General features: G+C 34.0%; 2 protein-coding genes across 2 annotated transcripts; both read right to left on the bottom strand.

Annotated features, from left to right (window-relative positions):
* Nucleotides 1-8,016: 8,016 nt before the first annotated feature.
* LOC148584651 (uncharacterized) lies at nucleotides 8,017-9,970 on the bottom strand. Its single transcript, XM_088518557.1, has 5 exons — nucleotides 9,660-9,970; nucleotides 9,453-9,552; nucleotides 9,237-9,357; nucleotides 8,678-8,799; nucleotides 8,017-8,566 (listed from the first exon to the last, which is right to left on the bottom strand). The coding sequence occupies exons 1-5, from the start codon at nucleotides 9,811-9,813 to the stop codon at nucleotides 8,095-8,097; spliced, it is 969 nt and encodes a 322-aa protein (XP_088374683.1). The 5' UTR covers nucleotides 9,814-9,970; the 3' UTR covers nucleotides 8,017-8,094.
* Nucleotides 9,971-17,777: 7,807 nt separating this feature from the next.
* LOC132184291 (bromodomain protein (DUF761)) lies at nucleotides 17,778-19,235 on the bottom strand. The gene has a single exon (XM_059597868.2). It carries the CDS (start codon nucleotides 18,928-18,930, stop codon nucleotides 17,992-17,994), a length of 939 nt encoding a protein of 312 aa, XP_059453851.2. The 5' UTR covers nucleotides 18,931-19,235; the 3' UTR covers nucleotides 17,778-17,991.
* Between the last annotated feature and the right edge of the window lie 597 nt (nucleotides 19,236-19,832).

Raw genomic sequence — 19,832 nt, 5'->3', positions numbered from 1 at the left:
GAAACGGTACTATTCGAAGGTTAGTACTGTAATATTTTTTTTAGAAATAAGTGTTTAATTAGTTTTAATGAAAATGTTTTGTGGAGAAAAGTAAAAAAATATATTTTATATGAAAAAATATAAAAAATTTATTTTGTAGTAATTTTTTTATTTAAATAATAATAATAAAAATGAATGATGTAGTATAAAAAGTAGAGATGCTGAGATTAATTTTGAGGTGAAAAGTTTTTTTTTTGGATTGAGGGAGGCCCTGGAACAGTACCGTTCCAGGGCATTGGCAAACACACCTACTCTACCTTTTTATTCAAATTCTATCTCCCAAAAGTTAACGTGGCTAATCTCATAATATTTGATACATCACTCTTTATTTTCAATCCTTCAAAATGGATGTATTTGTCAATTGTAACCGTCTTTTTGCAGCTCTAGAAAAGGTCCGACTTGTATGTTATTGCCTATTATTTGGTCTTTTCGACTAAATTCAGAATTTATTTCTAAATTTGTACTGCTTTTACCTCTTGGACTTTGTTGTCGGGGTGCCCACCCCTTATGTGGTCAATTAGTCCTGTAACCCGCTTTCCCTTATTTGATTAAAAAAAAAAAAATCCTTCAAAATGGGTGTGACAGTATTATACATTAATCTTTTGACAATCTCATGTTTATATCTTTTGCAAATTCATCATTAAATTGTAGGACACATATAGAGTCTCACATATTCAATAATAAAGTTGTCAATTTCTTGTACGAAAATAGATAAGAGATGTGTAAAAGCTAGAAACCAAACATTTCTCTTTAGTATATAGAGATTAATTTTTTAGTTTGAGAACCACGCTGAGTAAAATTCTATTCGTCACTCCAAAAGCATATATGGCATGGTCTCCCAACCAAAAAAACTAATCTTCATACATCAAATGTTATGAAAAATTACACCATCTAGACTTTGGGAGATAGGGGATGATGTATAGCATTATTTGGACCACGCCACATAAGCTTTAGGGAATGGGGGGGACAGAAGAGTGTGAACTCAAATGTAAAGTGTAGGTCACTTTGATACATTTAGGAGTGAAACTTTTAGTGCGGTCTAAATCTCAGTGTGTTGGGTGATTGCATGTAGCATTGTGATAACTTTATCTTTCAAGTTGGAATTCAAGTCATTTGTGAAAACCAAAGAGATAATGAACATTTCTCTTTATGTAGATTTAATAAGAATGATTATTTTAAAGTTCGGGCTGAGTGTTTCGGTTTAAGTTACTGAAACTATTAGTACATAGTGAGATAAGATTTCCCATAGTACAAAGAATAATGCATTTGTGATTAAATTGGGGACTCAAGGATAAGAGCTAATGAATTAAAGTGACAATTTTATCGACTTTAATTTAGTTACAAAATATTCCATGAAGAGGTAATATGTATAAATAAGTATGTCATAAGAAGTTTTTAAGTGTAGCTCAATCGATTGTGAACTACGCCTCATGAAGCGGAGATCACTAGTTCGAATCCACATTTCCCTTCCCTTGTGTGGACACACACACACACACACACACACACACACACATATATATATATATATATATATATGTCATTAGAATTTATTGATTAATTAAATTAAAAAATATTAAATTAGTAACATATAGCAAGTCATTAGATGACAAGTGTCACAGACCTATTTAAACTAGTTATATATATTTTTTCTAGGTCTCTCCTTGAGGTGATAAAATTTGGTTAGTAATATTAGAGCCTCAATAATTTATTTATTTTTAGGAATTAGGTTGGAACCGGGGATTTCCAATTCGAACATGCCATTGTATGTTTTAGCATGGTAAAAAGCTTTCTAGGAGTCTCGTTCCAAGTTGGTTCGAATGACGTATGGTTCCAAATTTGTTCAAATTAATTCGTTCGAACTGAAGGCAGACAAAACCTTATGTTCCAAGTCTGTTAGGAACAAGGAATCAGAAAAGTGTTTTCAAACTATATATGTTGGGTGTTGTTGGAACGGAGAAGGCCAAAAGTCGATTATATATATATATATATATATATATATATATATATATGTGTGTGTGTGTGTGTGTGATTCCACTACAAAAAAAAAACTACTATTTTTTGACGTGGCAAACAGTACATGATTTTTGCCACGTCACTAATTACTGACGTGGCATTTTTTGCCACGTCAATATATATTTTTCTGACATAGCAAAAAATAACATGTCAGAATTTTCTTAGTGTTGGAACAACAATTCCACCGATTAATTTAAGGTAAATCGTGAAACCCTAATGTATCTACATGTTGGGTTGATTTATGAATATGAAGCTTAATCTTAGAAATTTATGTAATTAGGATTATCGTATAAAAAGAGGTTCTAAGCTATACCTAAACATCGGGTAGGAGATTTGTGGAGTGAAACTTCAAATTCACCGTTACTTTGATCAAAGTAAGAGCTGCACCAAACTTTTCGTGAGTTAAGTAAAGTTAGGGGTTTATGTTTTAATCCCATAATTGGTTATGGTGTGGATTATTTGGATATATAATTGTCACTAACCTCAAATGACATTAAGGTTTGTATGAGAATTTTGTGTGTGAGGGAAATTGAGCACTATAGATATTTCTAGAGCTAAAGTTTACGGAAACTTCACTTTAAAATCCGAACTATCGCGCGTTTTGAGAAGACTTTCCAAAATTCAAAAACTTTCAATTTACACCCATGAACTTTCAATTTCAATTAATTTACCCTCATCCGTTAGTTTTACCCATTAACTTCTAATGGAAATGCCTACCAAATTACCCTTCGATTTTCCTTTTTTTTTTAAGGGAATTAAAGGTAAATTTGAAATTTTGTAAAAAAAGTCAGAGGTATAAACGTCATTTTAACACTTTTAACGTTTAAAAGCTGATCGGTGGAGGGGGTAAATTGATTAAAATTGAAAGTTTCAGAGTGTAAATTGAGAGTTTTTGAATTTTTGGAGGGTCTTTTTAAAACGTGTGGTAGTTCAGGAGTCTATAAAGTGAAATTTTTCCTTAAACTTTAGTTGAGAACTCAGTTTAATTGTGGCTTGCAATTTGATGTTGTAGTTGTGTGTAACAAAGGCTTGAATTGGGGATCCATCTTGAACTTTGTCGACAACCAAGTATCTTACTTACTTACTGAGGAAAAGAATAATTTTCATTTTTTAAGGTTTGTTACATATTGAATAGTTTTATTTTTTAAGGTTTGTTATATATTGAATCGAGTCGAATACTTGATGTTTTAGTAAGACTCGAGTACTTTTGATGATTTCACAAACGTTAAGATATGTGCTTTCTTTTTTTTCTTTTTTTTTTTTTTTGTAACAAATTAAGATATGTGCTTTGAACTGTGTCAAATAGAAATGATATTGAATGTTGCATGGTTTAAAAAGTAGAGTAAAGATAGTTTTATGATATGCATCATGAACTTGTACATAGAAAATGAAAAGAGCATAAAAAACTAATGTATAGGAGCTAGCCCCCAGCATCACACTAAAGGACAAGTCCCCGAGGACCAACCCTCGATGATGTTAACCTAATGATGTTATGGTGGACCAGGCCCCACGTTGTTGATTGAACATACTATCACAGCTTTAGAGTAGTAGTTTCTTTTTGAGGGGGATTTGTATGGTTGTTCTCTTCCATATGTTTGGTGTACCGACTCTATCTCATGATAATTGAATTCTTGTTCTTGTTTAAATCTCATTGTTAATATGTTGTTCTCTCATGTTAAATGATTTCCATTACCCAATATGTGTGATGAAGTTTTTTAATGTTTACAGAGAACATATGGTTTTACTTTTTCCTATAATTTTAGTCTAATAATGGTTTGATAGACTGAAATTGGACATGTCAAATAAAGGTATCGACGAAATAGCTCACAGTGTGTTTCGTTAGAAAAACATTAGATGAAGGTACTAACGAAATGACTTAGTGTGTTTCAACACATAAATGTCAAATGAAAGTAAGGCAAAATTGAATTCAAAAGGTTCGTTAGAACAACGTCAGATGAACGTTTTGACGAAATCTTGCAATATCAGAGAGTTAGTGATGAAACCCTAACATTTTGTTCTGACGTAGCTACGCAATTTGGATTTCACCTTGATTCCAAAAGGGAAATCTAGCTTTCCCTTTCTTGATGTTTTGATTTTGTTTTGTTCAAATCACATCATATACATCATTCGACTGTATAGAAGTCTATCGACGGGTTAGTAATAAAATGTACTCGAAAAAAATTGTTTAGCACGAAAACAAGCGAAGAGCTTGTTGTTTTATAAAGTCTTAGACTTATAAAGTGGTTGTAAGTGTATACGTATATATTTTGGATCTTCTTCATTATTATGTTTTTTTGCTGCCCCGAGTAGTTTTTCCCTTTGATATATTTAAAGGGTTTTTCACTTCGTCAACAAAATCATGTGCGGTGAATGTGCGATTAGTTTTGTGGTTGTGATCTTCTTGTGGTCTTAGTTCCATATTCAATAATTATAGTCTTCAGTGGGTTTTTACATGATACAAGTTTGAATCGTTTGAGACAATTTTCTTGTCCCTCTCCTCCATGTTTCATATTCAGAGTCAAGGCCAGTCCTTCCTCCCAACTCCAATTATCTTCTGTAATTTTGTTGTCGGACAATTTGATGATCCAAAAGAGAAGCAGGCAACATTAATTCCCTCCATGTTGGATCTATACCAAAATGACACATTGCTTCTACCACAATCACAGCATCCTCATTTGTATTCAATCAATCAATATTAATTAAAGTCACTGGAATATGCTGAAGTTCTCTAAAATTCCTTTTTCTAGCAATAGCTGCAGTAATGCAAAAGAAATACTACAAAATAACTTTTCCTTTCTTTGCAAGAAGCAATCAATTATTCTTCACCACTTTTGTTATGGATGGCTGATTTTTCAGAAGCTAGTTTACACCATACATATTACATGTAATTCATGGTATTTCCTCTTTAAAGGGTTAAATATTTTATTAGTATATGAGTTTGTACATTTTTATTTTATCTTTTACTTTGGGTTTAAATCCTATTATAAATGGTACTTGACTTACAGGAAAAGACCAATTTAATACCTCCGTTACCTTTAGGTTTCGTTACACTCTGTTACACGTGTCATTACATAGAAATGACATGTGTCCTAAAAATTAAAAATAATTAAAAAATAATAATAATTAAGAAACTAAAACCTAAAAAAATAAAAATATGGGGCCGCCCTTTTTTAATTAATTTTTAATTATTATTAATATTTTTAATATTTTTTTATGACATATGGCATTTCTATATGACAAGACGTAGCATTCTGTTAGTTTGAGCTAGTGGAACCTAATGGGGGTATTAAGTTGATCTTTTTCTGTAAGTCAAGTACCATTTATGATAGGATTTGAGCTTCAAGTAAAAAATATATATATAAACTCATGTACTAATAAAATATTTAATCCTATTTTTTTAAAAAAAAAAAACACACACACACACACACAAAACAGAAAAGAAATTAGTATTTTTTAAGTTTGACTCAATAATTAAGACACAGTGAAGAAAGACTTGGAAACATTTGATAATGCTTTTGATTTTTTTCTTTTAATGTTTTATTTAAGAAGTGTTTTGTTGTAATATAAAACACAAGCAAAGGTGAAGCTGATTAATTGTTTTTTGTTTAACAAAAGAAGAGTAGTGTTTTCATGGCTGTGTAGCCACCTAGTCTCCTAGATTTGGTTGCATAGCCAACTTACCAGGTCAAGGTGACCATGCTCCTGCCAATTGTGGTGGCAGTGCAATTACTTTTGATCAAGATGGTTGTGCGATCATTTGTAACTTGTTATAGTAGTCATATACCAACCCTCTTTTTAATTAAAACTTGAAATAGCTACTTGATTAATTTATTTTAAAAAACAAAAAAAAATTAAAATACTAAATTAATCACCACCTGTATCAAAATATTTCTATAAGAAGGTATAATTTTTTTTAAAAAAAAGAAAAGTATTTTGGGTTTTAAAAAATATTTTGAAAATTAGAGATATTTGTTAATGAAGTATTTTGAGAGACATTTCCAATCACAAAATATTTTTTTTTTTTTTTAAAAAAAAAAATCATACAAAGTGGCGTGGCATTAACGTCACCTCCTTCTCCCAAGATGACTTTAGCCGATTAAGACAGGACAAAGGGTACCACTATCGGTAGGTTTGACGTCCATTCTTGCTCTAAATAAATCAAGGCGGTTACATTAAAAGCGCTTAATTAATGTTTATTGTCAAAAATAAAATAAATAAATAAACAAGTTTTGTTAGTTGGACCGACATATTTTCAGAAAAGCGACACAAAAAGCGTCGCCATCAAAGTGGTCCCTACAATATGAACAATTATCACAGAGGGACCACAACCATGCAATATCTTATTACTAACCCCCCAATCCAAGCAAACTAGCATAGCCACGAAATCTTCCACACCTTAAATTTGGTGTTATCCAAAGTACCCAAACAAAATCTCCCACGTGCAACACGACCGGATACCTTAGCATACGGATAAGCATCATGGACAACCCCGAACTGCCCACTTAAATATCAATGTGTTTTTTTTTTTTTTTTTTTTTTTAAGGTGAAATTCTGTCATAGAAGAAGACAGATAGATGGACCAAAATACCCCAACCCCATAACAACAACAAGAATATCGGATATGCGAGACAGCTGGACCAATTTGGCCCCCAAACAAAATATTGTTAAGTGACTGTCAACCCCTTCTGTATGTGATTAATTTTATCTGCAGAAAATTAAATGTAGGCTTTTCTGTGAGAGATGAAATGGAAATAAATAAGGATTGAGGAGGAGCCAGGAGGGTATGGTTGAACACAAACTCTGTAAAGCATGGGCAATACAGAATTCCCATGACTAACTGCCAACCCCATCTCTTTATTTAAGAGTGACATAAATATCCAAGTGGAGTCCCATGCCCTTTTTCCACCTCCTATCTGGGTTCACACTTCATGTCAGGTGTTTTGCTGAAGTCAGAGATATAGAATTATATAAATTAACTTTAATTCAACTTATTTAATTAAACTTAATTAATAATTTAATATTAAGTTCGTATTTAATTTAAAAGTCGTGTCAAAAATTAGTAATTCAAAATGTCATGTGTTAAATCAAAGTTGTGCTAAAATGTGAGTACAAGACTATATACATTAACCTTAATTCGACTTATTTAATTAAAAGAGTCGGACCTGCAAATCTTACCTCACTAATTTCGTGTCGAGTTGTGTTGGTTTGTGAGTCTTATCAAAAATTACCAACTCTACTACTAACAAAAACTCCAAACCATGTATATGATCAGCAAAATATCCATAATGTCCCTCAAATATCTGCTAATTTCGTGTTGAATTCGCGAGTCGTGTTAAAAATTAACGTGTTAAGACTATATAGGTCAATTTTAACCCAATTTATTTAATTATACGAGTAAGATCCTTCAACTCTAATCCGTTAATTTCATGTTAAATTTGTGTCTAGTTTACGAACAGTATCAAAACTTACCAACCTAACTATCTTGGGTTCAAATCCGGTCGAGATATAAGTACAAAACTATATAAGTCAATCATAACTCGATTATTTAATTATCTGAGTTAAATAAACCCCTCAACACTAATTGATGAATTTCGTGTTGAGTTATATTGGGATCGTAGGTTGTATCAAAATTGACATCCCTATTCCAAACCATTCATATGGTCAAAAAAAGTCCCTCAAACATCCACATTAGGCAAGTGGGAAGGACCCTCCCTTTTCTGGTTGTCTCTTGTAGTTTGTTGTTTTGTTGTTTGGTTTCTTGCAATGTACTTATAAAAATAAAAAATAAAAATAAAAAGGTGTAGTCTATGAAACTATGTATCCAATAATAATAATAATAATAATAATAATAGAGATATTTAAACAAAGAGTTTAACCGACATAAGTAACAGATCTAAATCACATCCGATAACCCACTGCTTTTTTACCCATCAACCGTTTTCCTTTTCTGGGCTAAAAAAGACGTACTTTTACGGTTTTACCACCCCCGAAATAGCAAAAATTACAAAGACATACCCCAGAAAAACTAGAACTTACCTTATTTTACTTCCCACTCGCCCTTATGTTCGCATCCTTGTACCTTATAATGGAATCCAGCCTCTGCAACTTCAACTGCTGCTTGAACCTGTTGATGAAATCGTCGGCCCTGGCGTTCACCTCATCATCGTCATCCTCCGTCACCCCAACCTTTCTTTCCCTCACAGTTTCCGGCCGGCGAATCTCAACAATATCCTCCTCTTCGAAATGCACAAACGCCGACTTGGCGCTCGCCGACTTCTTCATCTTCCTTGAGAGCTTTACCGGCACCTCGCCCGATGCTGGCTTGGTATCGGAACGGGTTCTGCTAACTTGAGCGCCCTGTAGCTTGCCGTAAATCTCATCCAGCGTCTGCTCATCGTATTGATCTACCTCTTCGTCTTGGTCTGAGGCTTGGGCCAGCTCTTCTTCTTCTTCTGGGATGGCTATCGACGGAATCAACTGGAACGCCATGCACAACCGAAGATCATTATATTTTCTGCAACCAACCAACAAACCATAGTTAGCGGATAACTAAGGTATATTTTAATACATAGGAGAAAGAAATCAAACAAAAGGGTGCATATGACAATTAATACTAATATGTTACCTTTCGTAACCCGTGCTAAGAAAAGCGACTAAAAGGAGGGCAAATAGACAACTTAATCCAATCCTCTCCCCCACTCTTTCCGCTACGAAACTAGAGTAAAGCGAGGAATACGCGATCATCATCTGCATATTATGATGTACTTTAACATGAATAAACTTAACAATAATAGAAAGAGCAGCAGAATTATGCATTCCTGGGGACAGGTCCACTATTATTGTTTCCATTTTCACCATTTTGGGCCATCGATTCCTTTATTTCATTGCTCAGGAAACTGAAGAAGGATAATTATGTTAATTTTTTTGTGATTATGAGAAAAATAATAAAAGAAGAAAAACCTCACCTAAACTAGGAAAAATCGCATTGGGCACAAAGGTTTATCCTTTCCTAAAGAAATACTCAGTCGTACTTCAGTGGAGATCGTTTTTTTCCAGTAAAAAATAATGAATAACCAACACCATCATCTTTTCTTTTTCTACAATTTCTCAGAAATTAAACAGAGGAAATAAAAAATAATAAACACTGAAATTTGAGAGTGCTGGAACATTATTGTAATGCTAACCGGCAAGGTGTCCCAAATTACTCTATCGTCATCGGGCTTCAAATGATAATAAGCAGACCCAAAAGCCACCCCTGCTGTTCCTGCATAAAATAGAGCCCAACCCCATACCTCTCCTCGCAAACTACACAAAATCCATTTCCAAACAAAACCCACAAAATATCAACACAAAGAGCACACCAATAAAATTATTAACATTAAAGATCATAAAGATCAAACCTTATGTTAAAAAAGTTTCCTTGGAGACAGAGAACAAAACACAGAACACCCACAACCAAAAATGGGAAATTTGTAATCACATTCAAAGTGTTAGGCACTCCTGTAATATACCCAGATGAAAGAATAATACCAATTAGCCAGAACTCGAGCAATATGCATATAACACATACACAGATACATAGAGAGGCGGGGGGAAAGTTTGGTTACCGAGAAAGTTGCGCATGTCAACAAAGAGATGGTGTTTGGGAGAGTGAGGGATCTTGGGGGTGGCCAACATGAGGCAAAGCCAACACAGGAATGCTCCTCCCCAAATCCTAGTTCTCTTCCCTCTTGCAAGCTGTTGACTCACAGCCCACACCATCTCCTTCTCTCTCCCGCTCTCTCGCTCAGAGTAAACCCCCTTTCTTACCTTTCTTCTTCTCCCAAAAAAATGCTCGAGTTTTCTGTCCCCGTACACTGCTTTTTTCCTCCTTTTGAAATTCGAATGTCGTTGATGCAATTTTCATTGTCAGATTCTGGTGACGTTAACTTATGACCCTGTTTGCCAATAGCCCTGCAACGGTGCTATTCGAAGGTTGGTACTGTAACGTTTTTTTTTAGGAATAAGTGTTTGATTAGTTTTAATGAAAATGTTTTGTGGAAAAAAGTGAAAAAATATATTTTATATGAAAAAATATAAAAAATTTATTTTGTAGTAATTTTTTTATTTAAATAATAATAATAAAAATGAATGATGTAATATAAAAAGTAGAGATGTTGAGATTAATTTTGAGGTGAAAAGTTTTTTTTTTTGGATTGAGGGAGGCCCGGGAACAAGACCGTTCCAGGGCATTGGCAAACACACCTACTCTACCTTTTTATTCAAATTCTATCTCCCAAAAGTTAACGTGGCTAATCTCATAATATTTGATACATCACTCTTTATTTTCAATCCTTCAAAATGGATGTATTTGTCAATTGTAACCGTCTTTTTGCAGCTCTAGAAAAGGTCCGACTTGTATGTTATTGCCTATTATTTGGTCTTTTCGACTAAATTCAGAATTTATTTCTAAATTTGTACTGCTTTTACCTCTTGGACTTTGTTGTCGGGGTGCCCACCCCTTATGTGGTCAATTAGTCCTGTAACCCGCTTTCCCTTATTTGATTAAAAAAAAAAAATCCTTCAAAATGGGTGTGACAGTATTATACATTAATCTTTTGACAATCTCATGTTTATATCTTTTGCAAATTCATCATTAAATTGTAGGACACATATAGAGTCTCACATATTCAATAATAAAGTTGTCAATTTCTTGTAAGAAAATAGATAAGAGATGTGTAAAAGCTAGAAACCAAACATTTCTCTTTAGTATATAGAGATTAATTTTTTAGTTTGAGAACCACGCTGAGTAAAATTCTTTTCGTCACTCCTAAAGCATATATGGCATGGTCTCCCAACCAAAAAAACTAATCTTCATTCATCAAATGTTATGAAAAATTACACCATCTAGACTTTGGGAGATAGGGGATGATGTCTAGCATTATTTGGACCACGCCACATAAGCTTTAGGGAATGGAGGGATAGAAGAGTGTGAACTCAAATGTAAAGTGTAGGTCACTTTGATACGTTTAGGAGTGAAACTTTTAATGCGGTCAAAATCTCAGTGTGTTGGGTGATTGCATGTAGCATTGTGATAACTTTATCTTTCAAGTTGGAATTCAAGTCATTTGTGAAAACCAAAGAGATAATGAACATTCTCTTTATGTAGATTTAATAGGAATGATTATTTTAAAGTTCGGGCTGAGTGTTTCGGTTTAAGTTACTGAAACTATTAGTACATAGTGAGATAAGATTTCTCATAGTACAAAGAATAATGCATGTGTGATTAAATTGGGGACTCAAGGATAAGAGCTAATGAATTAAAGTGACAATTTTATCGACTTTAATTTAGTTACAAAATATTCCATGAAGGGGTAATATGTATAAATAAGTATGTTATAAGAAGTTTTTAAGTGTAGCTCAATCGATTGTGAACTACGCCTCATGAAGTGGAAGTCACTAGTTCGAATCCACATTTCTCTTCCCTTATGTGGACACACACACACACACACACACATATATATATATCATAAGAATTTATTGATTAAATTAAAAAATATTAAATTAGAAACATATAGCAAGTCATTAGATGACAAGTGTCACAGACCTATTTAAACTAGTTAAATATATTTTTTCTTTAGGTCTCTCCTTGAGGTGATAAAATTTGGCTAGTAATATTAGAGCCTCAATAATTTATTTATTTTTAGGCATTAGGTTGGAACCGGGGATTTCCAATTCGAATTGAACATGCCATTGTTTTAGCATGGTAAAAAGCTTTCTAGGAGTCTCGTTCCAAGTTGGTTCGAATGACGTATGGTTCCAAATTTGTTCAAATTAATTCGTTCGAACTGAAGGCAGACAAAACCTTATGTTCCAAGTCTGTTAGGAACAAGGAATCAGAAAAGTGTTTTCAAACTATATATGTTGGGTGTTGTTGGAACGGAGAAGGCCAAAAGTCGATTTTATATATATATATATATATATATATATATATATATATATGTGTGTGTGTGCGCGCGCGCGCGATTCTACTACAAAAAAATTACTATTTTTTTACGTAGCAAACAGTACATGATTTTTGCCACGTTAGTATATATTTTTCTGACATAGCAACAAATAGCACGTCAGAATTTTCTTAGTGTTGGAACAACAATTCTACCGATTAATTTGAGGTAAATCGTGAAACCCTAATGTATCTACATGTTGGGTTGATTTATGAATATGAAGCTTAATCTTAGAAATTTCTGTAATTAGGATTATCGTATAAAGAGAGGTTCTAAGCTATACCTAAACATCGGGTAGGAGATTTGAGGTGTGAAACTTCAAATTCACCGTTACTTTGATCAAAGTAAGAGCTACACCAAACTTTTCGTGAGTTAAGTAAAGTTAGGGGTTTATGTTTTAATCCCATATTGGTTATGGTGTGGATTATTTGGATATATAATTGTCACTAACCTCAAATGACATTAAGGTTTGTATGAGAATTTTGTGTGTGAGGGAAATTGAGCACTATAGGTATTTCTAGAGCTAAAGTTTACGGAAACTTCATTTTAAACCCAAGAACTACCGCGCGTTTTGAAAAGACCTTCCAAAATTTAAAAACTCTCAATTTACACCCATGAACTTTCAATTTCAATTAATTTACCCCCATCTGTTAGTTTTACCCATTAACTTCTAATGGAAATGCCTACCAAATTACCCTTCGATTTTCCTTTTTTTTTTTTTTTTTAAGGGAATTAAAGGTAAATTTGGAATTTTGTAAAAAAAGTCAGAGGTATAAACGTCATTTTATCACTTTTAACGTTTAAAAGCTGACCGGGGGAGGGGGTAAATTGATTGAAATTGAAAGTTTCAGGGTGTAAATTGAGAGTTTTTAAATTTTTGAGAGGTCTTCTTAAAACGTGCGGTAGTTCAGGTGTCTATAAAGTGAAATTTTTCCTTAAACTTTAGTTGAGAACTCAGTTTAATTGTGGCTTGCAATTTGATGTTGTAGTTGTGTGTAACAAAGGCACAACCAAGTATCTTACTTACTTACTGAGGAAAGAATAATTTTCATTTTTTAAGGTTTGTTATATATTGAATAGTTTTATTTTTTAAGGTTTGTTATATATTGAATCGAGTCGAATACTTGATGTTTTAGTAAGACTCGAGTACTTTTGATGATTTCACATACGTTAAGATATGTGCTTTGAACTGTGTCAAATAGAAATGATATTGAATGTTGCATGGTTTAAAAAGTAAAGTAAAGATAGTTTTATGATATGCATCATGAACTTGTACATAGAAAATGAAAAGAGCATAAAAAACTAATGTATAGGAGCTAGCCCCCAGCATCACACTAAAGGACAAGTCCCCGTGGACCAACCCTCGATGATGTTAACCTAATGATGTTATGGTGGACCAGGCCCCACGTTGTTGATTGAACATACTATCACAGCTTAGAGTAGTAGTTTCTTTTTGAGGGGGGTTTGTATGGTTGTTCTCTTCCATATGTTTGGTGTACTGGCTCTATCTCATGATAATTAAATTCTTGTTCTTGTTTAAATCTCATTGTTAATATGTTGTTCTCTCATGTTAAATGATTTCCATTACCCAATATGTGTGATGAAGTTTTTTAATGTTTACAGAGAACATATGGTTTTACTTTTTCCTATAATTTTAGTCTAATAATGGTTTGATAGACTAAAATTGGACATGTCAGATAAAGGTATTGACGAAATAGCTCACAGTGTGTTTCGTTAGAAAAACATTAGATGAAGGTACTAACGAAATGACTTAGTGTGTTTCAACACATAAATGTCAAATGAAAGTATGGCAAAATTGAATTCAAAAGGTTCGTTAGAACAACGTCAAATGAACGTTTTGACGAAATCTTGCAATATCAGAGAGTTAGTGATGAAACCCTAACATTTTGTTCTGATGTAGCTACGCAATTTGGATTTCACCTTGATTCCAAAAGGGAAATCTAGCTTTCCCTTTCTTGATGTTTTGATTTTGTTTTGTTCAAATCACATCATATACATCATTCGACTGTATAGAAGTCTATCGACGGGTTAGTAATAAAATGTACTCGAAAAAAATTGTTTAGCACGAAAACAAGCGAAGAGCTTGTTGTTTTATAAAGTCTTAGACTTATAAAGTGGTTGTAAGTGTATATGTATATATTTTGGATCTTCTTCATTATTATGTTTTTTTGCTGCCCCAAGTAGTTTTTTCCTTTGATATATTTAAAGGGTTTTTCACTTCGTCAACAAAATCATGTGCGGTGAATGTGCGATTAGTTTTGTGGTTGTGATCTTCTTGTTGTCTTAGTTCCATATTCAATAATTATAGTCTTCAGTGGGTTTTTACATGATACAAGTTTGAATGGTTTGAGACAATTTTCTTGTCCCTCTTCTCCATGTTTCATATTCAGAGTCAAGACCAGTCCTTCCTCCCAACTCCAATTATCTTCTGTAATTTTGTTGTCGGACAATTTGATGATCCAAAAGAGAAGCAGGCATCGTTAATTCCCTCCATGTTGGATCTATACCAAAATGACACATTGCTTCTACCACAATCACAGCATCCTCATTTGTATTCAATCAATCAATATTCATTAAAGTCACTGGAATATGCTGAAGTTCTCTAAAATTCCTTTTTCTAGCAATAGCTGCAGTAATGCAAAAGAAATACTACAAAATAACTTTTCCTTTCTTTGCAAGAAGCAATCAATTATTCTTCACCACTTTTGTTATGGATGGCTGATTTTTCAGAAGCTAGTTAACGCGCGCCATACATATTACATGTAATTCATGGTATTTCCTCTTTAAAGGGTTAAATATTTTATTAGTATATGAGTTTGTACATTTTTATTTTATCTTTTACTTTGGGTTTAAATCCTATCATAAATGGTACTTAACTTACAGGAAAAGACCAATTTAATACCTCCGTTACCTTTAGGTTTCGTTACACGTGTCATTACATAGAAATGACATGTATCCTAAAAATTAAAAAAATTAAAAAATAATAATAATTAAAAAACTAAAACCTAAAAAAATTAAAATATGGGGTCGCCCTTTTTTAATTAATTTTTAATTATTATTAATATTTTTAATATTTTTTTAGGACACATGGCATTTCTATGTGACAAGACGTAGCATTCTGTTAGTTTGGGCTAATGGAACCTAATGGAGGTATTAAGTTGATATTTTCGTGTAAGTCAAGTACCATTTATGATAGGATTTGAACTTCAAGTAAAATATATATATATATATATATATATATATATATATATATAATAAAGTATTTAATCCTAATTGTTTTTTTTTTAAAAAAACACACACAAAACAGAACAAATTAGTATTTTTTAAGTTTGACTCAATAATATAATTAAAACACAGTGAAGAAAGACTTCGAAACATTTGATAATGCTTTTGATTTTTTTTTTTAATGTTTTATTTAAGAACCGTTTTGTTGTAATATAAAACACAAGCAAAGGGGAAGCTGATTAATTGGTTTTTTTTTTTAATAAAAAAAGAGTAGTGTTTTCATGGCTGTGTGGCCACCTAGTCTCCTAGATTTGGTTGGGTGGTTGCATAGCCAACTTATCTGGCCAAGGTGGGTAAGGTGACCATGCTCCTGCCTATTGTGGTGGCAGCGCAATTACTTTTGATCAAGATAGCGGTGGTTGTGCGGTCATTTGTAACTTGTTATAGTACTCATATACCAACTCTCTCTCTCTAATTAATACTTAAAATAGCCCTTGATTAATTTATTTTAAAAAACAAAAAAAATTAAAATACTAAATTAATCACCACCTGTATCAAAATATTTCTATAAGAAGGTATAATTTTTTTTTAAAAAAAAAGAAAAGTATTTTGAGTTTTAAAAAATATTTTGAAAATTAGAGATATTTGTTAATGAAGTATTTTGAGAGACATTTCCAATCACAAAATATATATATATATTTTTTTAAAAAAATCATACAAAGTGGCGTGGCATTAACGTCACCTCCTTCTCCCAAGATGACTTTAGCCGATTAAGACAGGACAAAGGGTACCACTATCGGTAGGTTTGACGTCCATTCTTGCTCTAAATAAATCAAGGCGGTTACATTAAAAGCGCTTAATTAATGTTTATTGTCAAAAATAAAATAAATAAATAAACAAGTTTTGTTAGTTGGACCGACATATTTTCAGAAAAGCGACACAAAAAGCGTCGCCATCAAAGTGGTCCCTACAATATGAACAATTATCACAGAGGGACCACAACCATGCAATATCTTATTAGTAACCCCCCAATCCAAGCAAACTAGCATAGCCGCGAAATCTTCCACACCTTAAATTTGGTGTTATCCAAAGTACCCAAACAAAATCTCCCACGTGCAACACGACCGGATACCTTAGCATACGGATAAGCATCATGGACAACCCCGAACTGCCCACTTAAATATCAATGTGTGTTTTTTTTTTTTTTTTTTTTTTAAGGTGAAATTCTGTCATAGAAGAAGACAGATAGATGGACCAAAATGCCCCAACCCCATAACAAGGACAACAATATCGGATATGCGAGACAGCTGGACCAATTTGGGACCCAAACAAAATATTGTTAAGTGACTGTCAACCCCTTCTGTATGTGATTAATTTTATCTGCAGAAAATTAAATGTAGGCTTTTCTGTGAGAGATGAAATGGAAATAAATAAGGATTGAGGAGGAGCCAGGAGGGTATGGTTGAACACAAACTCTGTAAAGCATGGGCAATACAGAATTCCCATGACTGACTGCCAACCCCATCTCTTTATTTAAGAGTGACACAAATATCCAAGTGGAGTGCCATGCCCTTTTTCCACCTCCTATCTGGGTTCACACTTCATGTCAGGTGTTTTGCTGAAGTCAGAGATATAGAATTATATAAATTAATTTTAATTCAACTTATTTAATTAAATTTAATTGATAATTTAATATTAAGTTCGTATTTAATTTAAAAGTCGTGTCAAAAATTAGTAATTCAAAATGTCGTGTGTTAAATCAAAGTCATGCTAAAATGTGAGTACAAGACTATATACAGTAACCTTAATTCGACTTATTTAATTAAAAGAGTCGGACTTGCAAATCTTACCTCACTAATTTCGTGTCGAGTTGTGTTGATTTGTGAGTCTTATCAAAAATTACCAACCCTACTACTAACAAGAACTCCAAACCATGTATATGATCGGCAAAATATCCATAATGTCCCTCAAATATCCGCTAATTTCGTGTTGAATTCGCGAGTCGTGTTAGAAATTAGCGTGTTGAAACTATATAGGTCAATTTTAACCCAATTTATTTAATTATACGAGTAAGATCCTTCAACTCTAATCCGTTAATTTCATATTAAATTTGTGTCTAGTTTACGAACGGTATTAAAACTTACCAACCTAACTATCTTGGGGTTCAAATCCGGTCGAGACATAAGTACAAAACTATATAAGTCAATCATAACTCGATTATTTAATTATCTGAGTTAAATAAACCCCTCAACACTAATGGATGAATTTCGTGTTGAGTTATATTGGGATCGTAGGTTGTATCAAAATTGACATCCCTATTCCAAACCATTCATATGGTCAAAAAAAGTCCCTCAAACATCCACATTAGGCAAGTGGGAGGGACCCTCCCTTTTCTGGTTGTCTCTTGTAGTTTGTTGTTTTGTTGTTTGGTTTCTTACAATGTATTATAAAAAAATAAAAATAAAAATAAAAAGGTGTAGTCTATGAAACTATGTATCCAATAATAATAATAATAATAATAATAATAGAGATATTTAAACAAAGAGTTTAACAGACATAAGTAACAGATCTAAATCACATCCGATAACCCACTGCTTTTTTACCCATCAACCGTTTTCCTTTTCTGGGCTAAAAAAGACGTACTTTTACCACCCCCGAAATAGCAAAAATTACAAAAACATACCCCAGAAAAACTAAAACTTACCTTATTTTACTTCCCACTCGCCCTTATGTTCGCATCCTTGTACCTTATAATGGAATCCAGCCTCTGCAACTTCAACTGCTGCTTGAACCTGTTGATGAAATCGTCGGCCCTGGCGTTCACCTCATCATCGTCATCCTCCGTCACCCCAACCTTTCTTTCCCTCACAGTTTCCGGCCGGCGAATCTCAACAATATCCTCCTCTTCGAAATGCACAAACGCCGACTTGGCGCTCGCCGACTTGGCGCTCGCCGACTTCTTCATCTTCCTTGAGAGCTTTACCGGCACCTCGCCCGATGCTGGCTTGGTATCGGAACGGGTTCTGCTAACTTGAGCGCCCTGTAGCTTGCCGTAAATCTCATCCAGCGTCTGCTCATCGTATTGATCTACCTCTTCGTCTTGGTCTGAGGCTTGGGCCAGCTCTTCTTCTTCTTCTGCTTCTTCTTCTTCTTCTTCTTCCTCCTCATCCTCTGTTTCTCGGGGTTGTTGGAAATTACTGTAATGGGTATCTGATTCCTCCAGGGAAATTGATGGGTTGGGTTGTTCTTGGAAACGATAATTGGAGAGGCTGATGGACTTGAGCCTCCGAAGCATAGATGGAGATCTAGAAAGTTGGGGTTGCTCTGTTTCAAGATTCTGGTTGGAAGCGTAATGGGTGTACGATTCAGTGGTTTGCTCAAAGGCGGTGGTTGTTTCTTGGGATCTGTAGCTGTAGAAGTTGATGGATTTGAACCTCTGCAAAATGGACGGAGATCTAGCAATTTGGGGTTGTTGTGGGTGTTCTTGGGCTTCTTGTTGTCGGTTGCTGTGTTTTTGGGCGCCTCGGCTCGAGGTAATGGCAATAGTGCCAATCATGACGTTGAGGAGGACGAAGAGAACAGTCGATGTGAACCAGCTGTTCATGGAAGCCCAAATTGAAAGTATGGAGTCTACAGATTGCTCAAACATGGCTTGAGCCAGGGCCAGAAAATCATACACAGGGAGAGAGAGAGAGAGAGAGAGAGAGAGGGTGAGATGGGGTACTGCGGAGAGTCTATGGTTTAAGTAGCAGAGAAAGGAAAAAAGGGGAAGTGTGGTATTTATTCTGGATTTTGGGTGGGATATTATTAGTTGGTGTTTTTGGGGCAATTCCTAAAAATTGAGTAAGACCTGTGGGTGTCTTCATCTGATGGATCTGTGGGAAAGGACAAAGAAGAAGGGGTGGGTGTGAGTATTGAGTAAAATGTGAGGTCGTTGTTTGGCCTCAGCTAAGGAAGTGATGGTTATAGGCTTGGAATTTGCTAGAAGAGTTTTTCCTCCAGTGGAATTACTTGTGTTTTCGATTTGAGGGGTTGTATCAAAGTTTCAAACTAAGGCTAAGTATTAAAAATATCTTAAAAAGAGCAATGTGGCACGTTATCTAAATGGGTAGATCGTACATCTGAATCAACACTTCTAATCAATTGTGGGTAGACATGTGACTAGATCAATTACTCAGCTTATTATAAAATTACAAATTAATTCTTATTTTCAAAGTAAAGAACAAAAAAAAAAACACATTTGTCCGCGACCTCTTCTCGCAAGTGCGGGGCAGCTGGCCTCCCCTCACCATATGAACGGCAATTGGCCACCCCACACTGAGGGGAAGCCACCGGTCATCAAATGAGGGAGAGGTGGTCAATGGTCTTTTACTATGTAACCCCCATCCATCCTTAGATGAGGGGTGGTCAGTTTAGCCTTTATGAGGCTATGACACTCTTGGAATTAATTAACTAATAATTAATCGGGATAAAAATGCGATTATGGTTATCAATTATTGACTATAACCACTAACCGTAACCGCTTAGGTGATTAGTGAGCTATAATCGCTA

This window comes from Corylus avellana, chromosome 7 (genome assembly GCF_965113065.1).
Source record: "Corylus avellana chromosome 7, dhCorAvel1.hap1.2, whole genome shotgun sequence".
NCBI lineage: Eukaryota > Viridiplantae > Streptophyta > Magnoliopsida > Fagales > Betulaceae > Corylus > Corylus avellana.
Note: the sequence above shows the minus strand (reverse complement) of the source record. Positions and strands in the feature narration are given on the sequence as shown.